The 14,695-nt window shown below is 30.8% G+C and overlaps 1 protein-coding gene across 1 annotated transcript in view; it reads right to left on the reverse strand.

The window, feature by feature from the left end:
• The window catches only part of LOC119676279 (cadherin-23-like), a 6,891-nt gene extending 934 nt beyond the window's left edge, over positions 1–5,957 (reverse strand). The window contains exons 1-10 of the mRNA XM_038087517.1: positions 5,720–5,957; positions 5,370–5,521; positions 4,611–5,309; positions 4,144–4,526; positions 2,884–3,084; positions 2,031–2,829; positions 975–1,286; positions 811–907; positions 250–746; positions 25–182 (exon numbers count right to left, since the gene is read on the reverse strand). Of these exons, the coding sequence (XP_037943445.1) occupies positions 25–182; positions 250–746; positions 811–907; positions 975–1,286; positions 2,031–2,829; positions 2,884–3,084; positions 4,144–4,526; positions 4,611–5,309; positions 5,370–5,521; positions 5,720–5,957 (3,536 nt within the window). The remainder of the gene's footprint in view (positions 1–24; positions 183–249; positions 747–810; positions 908–974; positions 1,287–2,030; positions 2,830–2,883; positions 3,085–4,143; positions 4,527–4,610; positions 5,310–5,369; positions 5,522–5,719) is intronic.
• Between the last annotated feature and the right edge of the window lie 8,738 nt (positions 5,958–14,695).

Here is a 14,695-nt window from a genome sequence, read left to right on the forward strand (position 1 = left end):
TTAGTTTTAAGCAAAACAGCATACAAAATTTGTTTAAACGCATTTCGACTTTCGCCAGCTAAGAAACCAAACTGATAGTTATCCCAAGCTTCTATTACTAACATATAAAAATCTTTCAATTCACGATCAAGCTTTTCGGTGACTGTTAGTACTCCTGTATCCGCATCAATTGAAAACTTTCCCTAAGATTTGCAAAACAGTTTTGTAAAAAAATGTTAATATATATTAATCTAAAAAAATCGGTTGTACCTGTGAGCTAATGCGATCCATTAAAAAAGTGATTTTTCCAAAATCTCCAGAATCAGCGTCTGCAGCTTGTACTGTGCCTACTCTTGTACCAATTGCAGCATTCTCGCTTATCGTGTAATTTTTTGAACCACCAATGAAGTATGGATTGTTATCGTTTTCATCTAGTACAGACACAAATACATCTACTAACGTTGATCTAGGTGGTACACCGGAATCGGTTGCACGTACAGAGAAATTTAACCATTGATGTTGTTCATGATCGATTTTATTTGCCACAAGTATTTCACCGGTTTGCGTATCGAGGTGTACTAAGTTTCTATAAATAGGATTGCCTTCCATCGAGTATATGATTGTTTTGTTTTTGTCTATATCATATGCAACTACATTAGCTATTAAAATGCCATTTATGCTATTCTCTGTAATGGATTTACGGTAAAATGGCTGCTTGAATTTGGGATTATTGTCATTTTCATCATCGACTTCAATATTTAAGAAACCTTAAAATGAAAAGAATTTTTTATTTAATTATTTAATTAAAGTACACTATTAATGACACTCTACCTTCTACAACTTGTTTTCCATTAGCAGCTGCCAAGTCTTCAACTAGAATAGCTAATTTAATATGCTCCACTTTTTCACGATCTAATATCTTTACCAACTGCAAAAAATAGAACATTGATCTGACGATATATGACTAAATTATTTAAGTGTAGCTACTAACAAACCTTTAGGTTTCCCTCAATTGGATCTAAGTCAAATACTGAAAGGTAATCATATTCGGTTGTCTTAACAAATGATCCCTCTTCATTTCGAGCTACAGAATTGCTTTTGTTTATTTGGTATCTAATAATGGGAAGCTCATCCAAATCTGTTGCCTTTATTTGATATACTGTTTGCCCCACCGGTGTATTCTCCATTATGTGTACCGTGGGTAGGTCACTTAAAATAGGAGGTTTATTATTCACATCTTTAATTGTAATATTAACCGTGGCTGAGTTCATGAGTTGCGAGTTTCCTATACCACCATCAAGAGCAATCTGTGAATATATGAAGTAGAATTGTTTTATTATACATGTTTTCCTTTTTTTCCTTTCTAGGAATTTGTAGTGTTGTGGAACTACTTCAATATGTTTAAATTTTATAGGTCATAGCGTTTGATACTCTGTTTTGGAAAAGCATTTGATGTTAAAAAAAACAATTGCAGTACACTAGATTCCAAACAAATAGCCTTCAGAATTATATAAATTCTTTAATGTAGCTACTTCGTTATAGTTAAGTTCTCTAGGTCGTGGCGTCTTTTTGCTTTATTACTGAGAACAGTTCAAAGATTCTAAATTCCAATGAAAAAAGATAAAGGATTTGAAAGTAAATAAATAACTCGAACTTTTTAAGTAGAGTACTCACCTATTGGTTAACTGTTAACCCTTCAGAATTTTCAATGGAATCAATAGATAAAATCAGATTAGTTAGAGTGCTTTAGATTATCTTTAACTATTTCATACTCATAAATCTTGATTTTACAAATATTAAAGACAAACACTTTTTATAGATCAATCAGCGGATAAAGCTTACATAATGCTGATAAAATCTATCTATGTCCCATCATTTATTTCCAATTCTCACCACTTATTCCCATTTATATTACAACGATAAAATTTTATAATTGCTACTTATACAGTAATAATGAACCTTTTAGCATCACATGTTTACATAAACGTTTACATTTAATATAATATTATATCATATAAATTAATATATAATACGAGTAATAGTATATTTACCACTGTCAACATATAATTTGTTCTCTTATTATCTGTCAGATCTGGATCCAAATTGGCACCTGGAGCAACTGATATTATTCCGGTTTCTGAATTAATTATAAATTTATCACTTGCGCCCGCTTGAATGCGGTACACAATGACATTGTTTGGTGCGGAACCATCTCGATCGATTGCTTGCACTTGCAATACAGAACTACTACCAGGCAGATCTTCTGGTATTGTTTTAGCATAAAAATTCTTTTGAAAAATTGGTGGATTGTCATTAATATCCTGCACATAGATGAGCACTGGTACAACTGTTGATAACATCGGTATACCAGAATCACGTGCACGTACCAAAAGATCTATTTCTCGCATCCCAACAGCAAAATCCATTCTACGGATTTGACGCTTATTTTCAACAAGTTCTTCATAGTCGAAAGGTTGTAGTGGTTTTAATATACCATTTTCAGCATTTATAGAAAAATTTGTTCTATAAAGTCCCTCAACTATTTCATAAGTGATTTGACTATTTTCAGTCCCATTTAAATCAATGTCACGTGCTTCTAACATAAGTGGGGTTTCAAATTCAAATTTGTTCTCCAGTAATTTGGCTTCATAGCTCCTTTGCAAAAATATAGGCGCATTATCATTAACATCATCTATGTTAATTATAATTTGTGCGGTGTTCCGATTTCCCAAACCGACATTATCAATAGCTTCTACGGTTAAGTAGTGTCGTGATATAATTTCACGATCAAATGCTTCACCACCAGCTTGCTTTATAGATATAGTGCCAGAAATTGGATCTAATTGCAATCTGCAAAAAAGGGAAAATTTGATATTATGTATATAATAGTTAGCAATTACTTACAAATGGGCAATACCGCCTTTAAGATTACGGTAACGTATTCCCATAGTTCCAAAATCTCCGGAATCTTCATCAATTGCTTCGATTTTCGTTATAATAGTGCCAATATCACTATTTTCCGGTACATTGGCGTTATATAGTGGTTGTTTAAATTGAGGAAAATTATCATTTTGGTCACGTATGTAAATTTCGACATGTGCGGAACTGTAAATTTGAAAAAAATATATTCGCGATTTTATTTAGTACTTGTATATATTGATAGATAATGAAATGGTTGGTTAAAAATTAATATTGAAAAATTTTTTTATATATAATATTAAATGTTTAGGTCTTTAGATTACAGATTCTCAGTGCAAAAAGTCTACGGCTGGTGGCAGTGCTATAGTGCCAGAAACATTCCCTGTGTACGCTATATATGTTTTATCTGCTTTTACTCTCTGACTTTGGTTTGGGCCACGAAGGAGATTCTGGAGTAGAAGCTTCTACCTCTGTCTAATATTAAGAATAGCACTTGTTTTGAATTTCTGAATTTTATGCAAAGCCCTTGTGCTTGTGCTACTTAAGGTTTGTTATGGTATCAAGTCCCAGTGCTCTATACTACAGGGAGTCGTTTTCTTTATGAATAACTTGTCCTAAATGTTATAATACATTGATGATCTAAATATGAACCAAAAAAGTTTGCAAACATTAATTCCTTCATTAAATCCTTCTTTCAAACATTTCTTCTTAATGTCTGTATTTATCCTATAACGACTTCTGTCGCGGCTGTAACTCTGAGGATGAGGAGGAGATTGTGCTCTATTTCATATGTCAGTGCCCTTCTTTAGGGACTTAGCCAAATTCAAAAAACTGTAGGTTGGTTTATCCCTACCTAATGTGGGAGTTGTTGCCTTTTTTGCGCTGGTCGTATACTGATCTTTTAGTCTACGTACGAACCATTGCTATTCCTGTGGTATCACAATAGGTCATTATTTGAGTTCAAATGGGCTTTCTTGGATACAACCTTCCTATCTATCTGTATTCATCTTCAAAAACTAATTTGAAAATATTTTATTTAAAACTATAAAGCAATTATAAGTTCTATTAACACTTTTTTAAAATAGTTTTTGATCCATCCAGACCGCACAATAAGATCTAATTTATCTTATGACAAAATGGACGCAGTGTGTACGGGTCTAAATGCCATTGAAATTTGAATAAGCAATAGAATTAAGAGTACAATTTTAGTATATCTTAATATCTAAATTAAGAAGAGTAAATTACCTCCATCTGCTAGTCTCCTCTATTTCCCTCGCAAATATAGTAAAGTTTATTTCTTTCATTCGCTCGTAATCTATGGCTTCAGAGTTTTTCACACGTATAATAAAATTCGCCTCATTGACAGCTAAGGCTGGCACAATTTCGAAAATATCATTTTGAGGATCTAAGAACAGACGAAAAGTACCATTTTTCCCTACATCGCCATCATATACAAAATTTTGTACATTTTCATCCATATAAGTCAAAGGCGTATTAACCTGAGCATTTTCATTGACTTCGCAACGATAAATGCTTTGGCTAAACGTTGGTATCTCATCGTTAACATCTGTAATTATGATTGTGACTTCCGTTTGTGCTGTCGTATTGTCCACTGCATTTGTAGTTGACTAGAAAATTATAATATTTTTTCAGTAATTTTTTTAAATTAGTACTTTGGTCTTAGTCACTTATTTTCTATATGTTATGCTTACTTTAGATATTTCCGTGGCTTTTATCTGCAATATGTGTGCGCCATTGACTTGATTAGTCGTATCCTCACGATCTAATTCACTTATAGTGTAAACTATGCCTGTGCTAGGTTCTATATCAAATAACTCGTTCTCTTCAATTTCATATTGTATTGGATTATTGATACCGCGATCTCCATCAATAGCACGCACACGTAAAACCTTTGTACGTATGGGTGCATCTTCTGCAATTCTTGCGACAGCTTGCACTTCCACAAATTCTGGCGGTTGATCTTCTATATCGGTTACTTTGACTAGTATAGCGGCAGTGCCAGTGTTCACTGGTCCCTGATTAGCACGATCTATGGCTAAGACACGTAATTGATATAAGCTTTTATTTTCATAATCTAAATCGCCAATAAGCTTAAGTATGCCTTTCCCTTGATAAGTTGTTATAGAAAATATATCATTATCGCCTTCTAGTTCTTGCAAATAGTAAACAACTTGTCCGTATGCACCCTCATCTGCATCGGTAGCTTCTAGTGACATAAGCACTGTTGGTGAACTATTCTCTGGCACTTCAATAGCACTATGATAAGGTAAAAATATTGGTGCATTATCATTTATATCTTCTACCAAGAGTAGAAAACTCTGTGTAACATAATTAAAATCGTTGTAATGATTATCACTGAGTGTTAAAATTATTGAGTATTCATCTTGTGTCTAAAATAGTAATTAATATATTTTTATGGTATAAGTTTTAGGGGTGAAGAGTTTAAATACTTCTCTATCAAGTTCTTTAGCTAAATAAACGTTAGCTTCGTTACTGTTAGTGTTTTCAATGCGTATAACATCACTGTCGGGTGTTGGACGTTTGCCAAATGTTAGAGGATCATTATCTGGATCAAAACCTTTAAGTTTATAAATAAGTGTACCTATAAAATACAATGAAAATCTATTAAATAAATTTTATTATTTAATACTTGAACTTTATGTGAAGAAGTGCTATTAAAAGGGAGTGGGATTTATGGAAATACTTTTAAGGAATATAAAAATACAAATGACAATATTAAAGGATATATTAAGGTAGTCTAAATAGGTATGATTTATGATTTTACTTTTAATAAACTTACCAACTTGGGTTTCAGGACTTTCCTTTAGCCTTAACACAATCTCTGCCTGTCCGTCTGTAGCAAATCTTGGTGGACGGTTGCATACTACCGATTTTGATATTATTAACATTAAAATTATTCTAATGATAGATAAATTTATTCGTAAGGAAGACATTTTTAAACGCACTTTTTCTGGCGTCAAATTTTGTTTGTTTCTAGTGATTTTTACTAGTTTTAATTTCTTAGAGTTGAGTGCCATTTTAGAATTATTCGTTGTACTATCGAATTAGTTACTGTGGCGTTGAGAATATATGTATACTTCTCACATTCTGAATAGGTGTCTACAAGTGATTATGCGATCTAAAAGTAAGTCACAAAAACAGGAATTATTTAAAATGTGTTAATTAACTTAACTCATAAATTACTTAAAAAATTAAATCTTACATTTTTGTTACACGAATGGGAAAATATGTGAACTTGCACAACAGTACCTAAAATAGAGCAACCCATTTACACGTACGCTAGTCTTAACCTTTGTCCGTAACAGTATTTCAGTATAACACTAAATGTGTCCAAAATGCAATAAAAAATTATTTAAAATAATGGATGGCTTTATCATGTTTATATGAACTTTGTGACCTTTAAATATGAAACGCTTGAGAAAGTTTACAAAAAAAATTCTCTAAGCCATTTATACTTACTAATTTAAATACAAATGAACGTGTTTATGTAATATTCAGCGTATACCGTTTTACTCTAATAACTATAAACCACAAATAGTAGAATCCATTCTTTATGGATTCAAGATCCCTGCTGCATTAACTACGGAAGTTATTAATAATATGTAAACAATATAAGGAAGCCATGACTGAATGTTAAATTCATAACAGATATATTCTTAATTAGTTAATTAATTACTTAATTAATATAATAAATTATATTGTAAATACCTTCTAGTTTGATACCTTATGCGAAATATAAACTTTGTGGAGTGGGATTTTCGAAATATGATAAATCCCTTCAAAAATTTAGTCATTTTAAATATAAAAATATAAAAAAATATAGTTGCCGTTGGAAGGAAAAAGATTTATGGACTAAAAAGCTATATTAAAAGATTTTACCATACATTTCTGAATGATTAACACTCTAGATGTCCTCACTACAAAGATATAATTTTTAAATAACCTTAAATTTGAAGCAAGACAATAGATATTTTATCAACATAAATAATTTCAGGACTGCAGACCTATGAACGGGTGGAATACTTCCTTAAGAGAAAAGTAAGTAATCATTAGCAACATATGACTTTCGAAAAATTATCAGGATAGAAGCCAGGATACCATTTGCTATAAGGTTATATAGTAATTGACACAATTTTTCTTGGACTAGGATTTTTTTCCAAAATCCCAGTTCAATTTCATCTAGTACAAATTCATTCCTAATAAGATGGTATAAATCTCAGAAAAAAGTGATTGTTTATAGTTTAGTACTTTAAGGTTGCTTTAGAGCTCGTTGTGTCTGCGAAACGTATTATTAAGATTATTACGTTCAGATTTGACGTGACCATGACTGTCTGCATAACATGACGCTTATTATAATAAGAGATGTCCTCTGGCTGTCTTTATTAAGATCAATTATCAAATGAGCATGTTTATCAAATCAGAATTTTGACAATTTTCATAATGAGGTTAAAAATTTCTCCCTCTAACTTCATTCTACAGTTGAGGTCTTTGCTTTTCAAAACGTAAAGATAATAAATAACCTTATCTAACTATAATTTGGTTACTTACCATCCCTCTTTACTAGCCTCAACCTTCTATTCTGTCTTTTTTGCACATGCTCTCCAGTTTAAATAAACTTAATTTAATATCAGCCCTATTGACCTTTTCATCTACTATTGATTACTGGAATAACAGTTCAGCTTTTGGTTTCTCACGTACCGTTGACTGCAATTTTTTCATGTTATTCTTGAGAAGTGGTTTTAGTAAGCTAAAGTTTTGTATGAAGATTTAGGATACGTTCCAACTACTCATCATATGGGCAAAACTTTATTGATTATTTCAGTGGAATGTTTGTTCTCTGTTCTCTGTATGTTGGTAAATTCTTTCTTAATCCAATCCCAACTCTCCTTCCTGCAGGACTGTGCACCATAAAACATGGTGTATAATATGATATGATATATATTTTTCTGTTAACTAAGTTACCAGATTTTTTTTTAATGAAAAAAATATTTTTTTTCAATATATCCATGTCAAATCGATGTTATAAATCTTGCTGTGCATTTAAATTTTATAAAATCTAGTATATCTTATAGATCGTTTACATTTTTGTCTTAAACTTGTGTAAAGATTTAAGAAACATTTAAAGAATAGAATAATTTTATGGAAGTTAATGTACTCCAGTCGTATATTTAGACATATGGAAAATTTGTTAATAACGAACATTATCACTATTGAAATACTTCAGGTAAGTGATATTTCATCAAAATCTTTTTAGTTACTCGCATTTTTTTTTAAATCGGTACGTTACATTTTTATTGAAATTAATAAATTATTTTTTTGGTTTATGAGTCCAAAATATTTTGCAATACCATTAAGAATCAGTTACCGGCAAGTTTTCTACAATTTTATTTTTTTAATGTCGAATTATTTCTATTATTTTTTCTGAATTCTAATTTCAGTACCGTGCTTAGAGTTACATCATTATAAATATTGGTCTGAGCATTGTTTTTTTTTTCATGTACAAAAAGAGTTTAGATAGACGGTAATAAATCGATTTTAACGACAATGGCTAATGATGGATCTACTGCTATGCCATTTAATATTTTCAATTCCCTATTAATCTTCGTTTAAAAATTTTTTGGATTAATAAATCTGTTTTAGCAACTATCTATTTTTTTAGCAACTATCTATTTTAGAATTAAGATATTGGCAAACACTGGTACGGTAACTATCCGTCGTTCAAGTGTATTTGATTTTTTTAATAATAAAAACAGGACTGTTATATCTAACATAATAATACTTATAGCTTCATACTTTATACTCTAATGAATGTTTTGATGGATATTTCATGGGCTTTTCGTTAAGTAAATCTGGATATATGAATAAATGCATATGTCGACTCAAATTATACTTTATCTGTCAAATCATATGAATCAGCTGTTAATTTTTTTGATGATATTGATAATCATTGATAATCATGATAATCTTGGTACTCTGGCAAAATATCTAGAGTGTTTTTTTGTTCGTGCTGAGAAAGATTTGGCGTTTTAGATTTCGATGCAAATTTTATTGTCTAATCAAACATTTTTAGAGTAATCTAAAATTTTTTTAGTTGTGTTAGTAAATATTTATATTTTTAATAAAAACATATATCGAATCAAATCCCAATTTATAAATCTCGATTAAAAAAGTTACCCCAGATTAATTAATAGAAAACGCTAAAAGATATCAATCAAAACTTTGGATAGCGATATATTAGATTGGAGTGCTTTTATTTGCGGTGAGAAAGATTGATTTATAGGTTTTACAAAATTTTAATTTAAATTTTCTTGTTTGTATTGAAATTTTGGTAATGTGGTATCGTTAAAATCAGTTTAAAAGCTATTAACACATTATGAGCTCAGAGGACACGTGGCTGCTAGGAATATTGGTTAAAATATAGATGGACGGAATTTTTTCTATCTCACTTTCCGATCTTTGAGACGTAGTCATATATTTGATACACATTATTTTTCATTTCTGTCAATCAAAATTACTTATTTTAAACGGGTACTAATACCTGTCCTGCTTATAAGTGACAATCCTCGCAACGGGTACAAATACCTGCCAGCACATAATGTGTTAAAAGGCTATAACTATAATTTTTTCGAAGAATTCATAGGATCGCACGTAGGAATACTACAGTATTGTGACATTTAAATGATGTGAATACAATGATGTTGTGATATCTCATAACAATATTGATGAGAAATAAAATATATATATTATTTCCATTACTTTTATACTAAAAATTAATTTCAAAATTATTTATGGATACCAGAAAAATGCTTTAAATGATTCTTTAAGATACTTAAATTAATACAATTAATAAAATTAAATTTATTTTGGAATTTCATTAAAATTTTCATTGTTCAATAACTTAATTAAATTAATCTATGCGTGAGAGACCACAAAATCAAGGCACTAGAGCCAACGCGGTTATGTTACAATTTCACATGAGTGTATCTATAATACCAGTTTAATTCATTATTCAGTTTAATTCAAAAAGTGTATGATTTTGTGACATATATCACGTTTTCGTGGTCATTTCCAAAAACATTGCAACATTTCTTTCGTATTACAACTTTTGTGCTTAATTTCGTGCGGCATTTACTTCTTACAAACTCGCGTTCGAAAGAAATGTGTTTAATTGCCGGAACCTGTGTCAAGCATGTAGTGTTAACGCAACATGACACATATTCTTATGAGTACCTCTCTGGATTACAAATAGTACAAAAGACAATTTTAACAATACTTTTAGGTAAATTTTGTTTACTTTAATTTGTAAGAGTGCACGACTTAATTCCATGACCGACCGTATTATTTATGCTCATTGTGCCATCATGAACTCAGAATAAAGCATTTGAAGTGGTTAATGAGTTATAAATACTTTAAATGAAGCTAAGAATTTGAAATATTTGTAGATTATTGACTGATCTATGTATCATCTTCTGCAGGTAAAATATTCATAAATCTGAAAAAACGATAACTAAATAGTAACTATAAGTCTCGATGTAGAGCTGAATGCAAATAATCAGAGTTTTCAGCACAGATAATTGCTGAAGCGTTTATCCTATGTTCAGATGTCTAATATAGGTCTCTCTATGATATATGATAGGCGGTTGCACCGCCAATACGAGCAACAACGATGCCAGCGTGAAGATCAAACGCAGAATTACCATAACTAATATATTATGAGCTCAGTAGGTAATTAAGATGTAGAATTTCCTCTTGACAAACAAAACTTACGCTCTATAGATCCCTCATTCTACTTGTGCAGAAGAAGTAACATTACTACAGAGTAATGAAGCAGCACTAGGAGTTTTCGAGAGAAAGGGTCTTCGTAAAATTTTTGACCCTTCGAATGAACCACAAGCTGTATTAACACTCAGCCCATAAGTTAAATTTTTTTAATAAATGTAATACTATTTCTATATGGTTATAAAGTCTCATCAGTCCAAAGCAGATTATCAGATAAGACAGCTTATATTGACTTATAACAGTTATAATTGATAGAGAGTATAGTTTTACGAAAATTAAATTATTATTGGTAGATTATTATGATTTCCGAAATATATAGCAGCTGAACAGCTATACTGACATTTGGCTTAGATGAATGTTAGAGTAAGAAAGTAGCGACATAAATTGTTGTCTTATACAAATTTTTGTTTTCAACATAGATATTTTTGTAATTATCTCTAATAATTATAGATAATGTAGTAATATAGTAACAGTCAGATATCCAACTGCAGAGCTTTCCATTTATAAGTGCAGTCTATGGTTAGACCTTAATATATGTAAATTCACAACTTCAATATGCATGACATGTAGACTCATCTGACATAAAGCAGAAAGAGATCTAGTACATATTAAGGATATAAATATGGATATGAGTATGTATGCATAGAAATTAACTATCGAAATTTGAATACAGGTCAACATGGATATACGCGATATATGCACACTATATTGACATAGTACTTATATAGTACTATGTACTATATATTATGGATAAAAGCATTGATGAGCATGTACAGGTACTCACTTGTCAAATTTGAATTCAGATCTACAACTTTAAAAAACATATGGACTCTATCTTGCTATCTTGCACTGAAAGGAATAGTATATGTTACAGATGAAACGTAGATGGGTATGAGTTTTATGGAGTCATATATGTCTTTATTGTGACAATTGATGAATAAAGCCCACTGAACTAGGTTAGGCTAGGTTATACCGGTGATCCTAGGGCGATCCATTCAGGCCTATAGGTCCATTGTGCTACTGTATTATTAAAAACCCAAGGGTTGAAAATATCTAGAACCGTTGGCAAAGTTTATGATGCCATTTAAAAGGAAGTCCTGAAGTTCGACAAAATCCGCAAAAACGAAAGCCCCTAAAACGTTGAGGCTGCACCGTGCATGTGCCAGACAAAGCAAAGCAGGTGAGAGGCGTTTTCATCATCCTCACTACAACTGCGGCAGATACGGTTGATGGGGAGATTTAGTCTTCTAGCATGGTTACCTAGAATACAGTGGCCTATAAGTAAACCTACTGCAAGACTGATATCTCAACGGGGCATCTCTATAAGAGAGAGCAACTTGACTATCCGATAGTATATATATATTCCTTTCAAGTATATTATCTACTTCTAGACAAGCTAGAGCTTTCTTTATGGTAATCACTTCTGCCTGAAAAACACTACAGTGATCTGGAAGCTTATAATAAAAGGATATATTCAGCTCTTCTGAGAAAACTCAACTTCCTGCGCCATCTTCAATTTTCGAACTATCGGTAAAAATTTCTAGATCTTCACCCCCTGATAGCCAAACCTCTCTGGTTGGGAATTTAACAATGACTTTCCTAAAAAAATCGAGAATTTGAGGAATGTAGTCGATGTTATTTAGAGTAGGACTGAAAAGTTTTAGAATATGGCGCTGCCCGTGGTCACTAGCCCTCCATTGTGATGTAGCATTAAGTCATAGGGCAGATGATGCTGCCAAATGTTTACTAATGATGTCAAGTGACATTGAGTGAAACATTAGTTGTAATGCTATAGATGGTGTTGTACACAGAGCACCACTTAAGTACAGTACAGTACGAAAATTTATCAAGGGCACTGAACTTTTCAGTGAACTAAAAAGAGATTATTTAAATACATATTTTCTTAACATTAAGAATATTGTTTATGTTTATTGTTTATTTATTGTTTAGTTTTCTTTAATTTATTGTGTTTTTAATGCAATTAGTTAATGGTTATTTAAACTACTATTCTTTTTTTTTTTAAATTTTGTAGTTTTTAGCTGGCACTTTGAATACTGTTTATTTTTATGTAGTGTTTTTGATTAGTTAGTGTGGGCATGCGTGACTGATGAGCAAGGGTTTACTAAGTAATTGATATGAATTTAATTTATTAGACAAATAAATATACAGTGTGAAATTTTCATTACGTTGAATTATTTTAGTAAATGAAGTTTGAGGATTTGTTATAAGAAGTGCAGGAAATAGCGTCATAATACGTATGATTTGTATATACATAAATTTATACAGAAAAATTTAACACATTATAATTCAAATAGCATATAAGCATCAATGAATAATAATAAAAAACTAAGAAATATATAACACAACAGAAATATGAAATATATTTCATTCAATAACTTCAGACATTTTTCCCAGAATAATTAAGAATTGCAAATCATATATAATATGTAAGTGAAGAAGTGAAGAAGCTAATAACATATATGAGAAATCATTCGTTACACTTTTCAATGCTTAAAGTTGCTCTCTGATAAGTTATGACATCCAACTACAAACATATAAAAAGATACTTTATGAAGATACTTTATGTGGTGTACATTCATTAAAAAGATACTTCATGAAGTATGTAGTGTACATTTAGTGTAGTTCATTGTGCAAATAATGGCAATGTTAGTTAGATACAAAATAAAGAAATGAATTATTTCGAAGTAGACTTTTAATTTACTGACTATAATATTCGTACAATGCAATGCAAAACTTTTGATAATTAATTTTTAATTTGGTTTAATTTGAATTGTCGATGAAATATTGAAATTTAAATGCTTTTTCTTTATGATTTCTTACGGTATTCAAATAAATTTAAAATTCATTAATGCACATTTACATTGCTCATTTAAGATACTTAAGATACTTACATAGGTATATTGTGCAAAAGTTTATTAAAAGCAATTTTCCAAGTATTTATATATTTAAATGGAAATAAAATTATACAATTGTGCGAAAATTTATTCTGGAGTGAGTTAATTATTAAACTTCATTAAAAGTCCTTGTACGTCAATTAACACACGATTCATTTCAAACAGACCTTGAGCAATTTCAATCCTCTTTAAACAATTATTTTTTCCACATATTTTAGTTTTCCACAGGATGTTTTCTCAAATTTCTTAGGTGGCACAATCCATTGTTATTAAGAATATCCCACAAATTTTTGGTAGGAAATTTTAGGGCCTTACAAAACCCTATATTAATTTTTTTTCAGTGTGGTCATCTTAACAAAGATCTCAACTTGTTAAGGTTTGTAGTAGACTCAATAACTATGATATATATAGGTAATATTATAAAGTTAGTGATTGTATACCATTGTGATTGATAGTTTTTTGAGGGTTTTTTTGCTTTAAATATTTTTTTTTATTGTATTCTTACCTTATAACCTCCTGACAATTTAAAAATTTTGAGAAGGACTTATAAGTTCCTTTTCTTATTAGTTATATCATATATATATATAAATGAATCCAAAAAAGTGTTGTTAAGCGCATAACTCAACAACGCCTGGACCAATTTGGTCAATTCTTTTTCTAAAATGTTCGTTGAAGTCCAAGGATGGTTTTCACAGCGAGAAAAAATCGAATTATTGCTAATTCCAGATTGGTCCAGGCGTTGTTGAGTTATGCGCTTACCAACACATTTTTCGATTCATTTTTACATATAAGAAGACAAGAACATAACCAGAATAGATGAGTTTGTGTGTTGTAATAAGTTGTTGATTATTGTAGGTATGTTTATTCAATCCCCATGACTTCCTTTGCAGATTATTGTCTCCACTATCCAAGCGAGCCACCCACTTTTTATATATGTCACCTTTAGGTTTTCACTGTCCCTTTAGATTATTTTCCAATCAGGTTTGAACCCTAAGTTCGCTGCTTAGTTTGAAACCCTCTGGCAGACATCCCAGTCGGGCTTTTTTAGTGAATCCCAGAAG

Source organism: Teleopsis dalmanni, chromosome 2 (assembly GCF_002237135.1).
Source record: "Teleopsis dalmanni isolate 2A chromosome 2, ASM223713v2, whole genome shotgun sequence".
NCBI classification, from domain to species: Eukaryota; Metazoa; Arthropoda; class Insecta; order Diptera; family Diopsidae; genus Teleopsis; species Teleopsis dalmanni.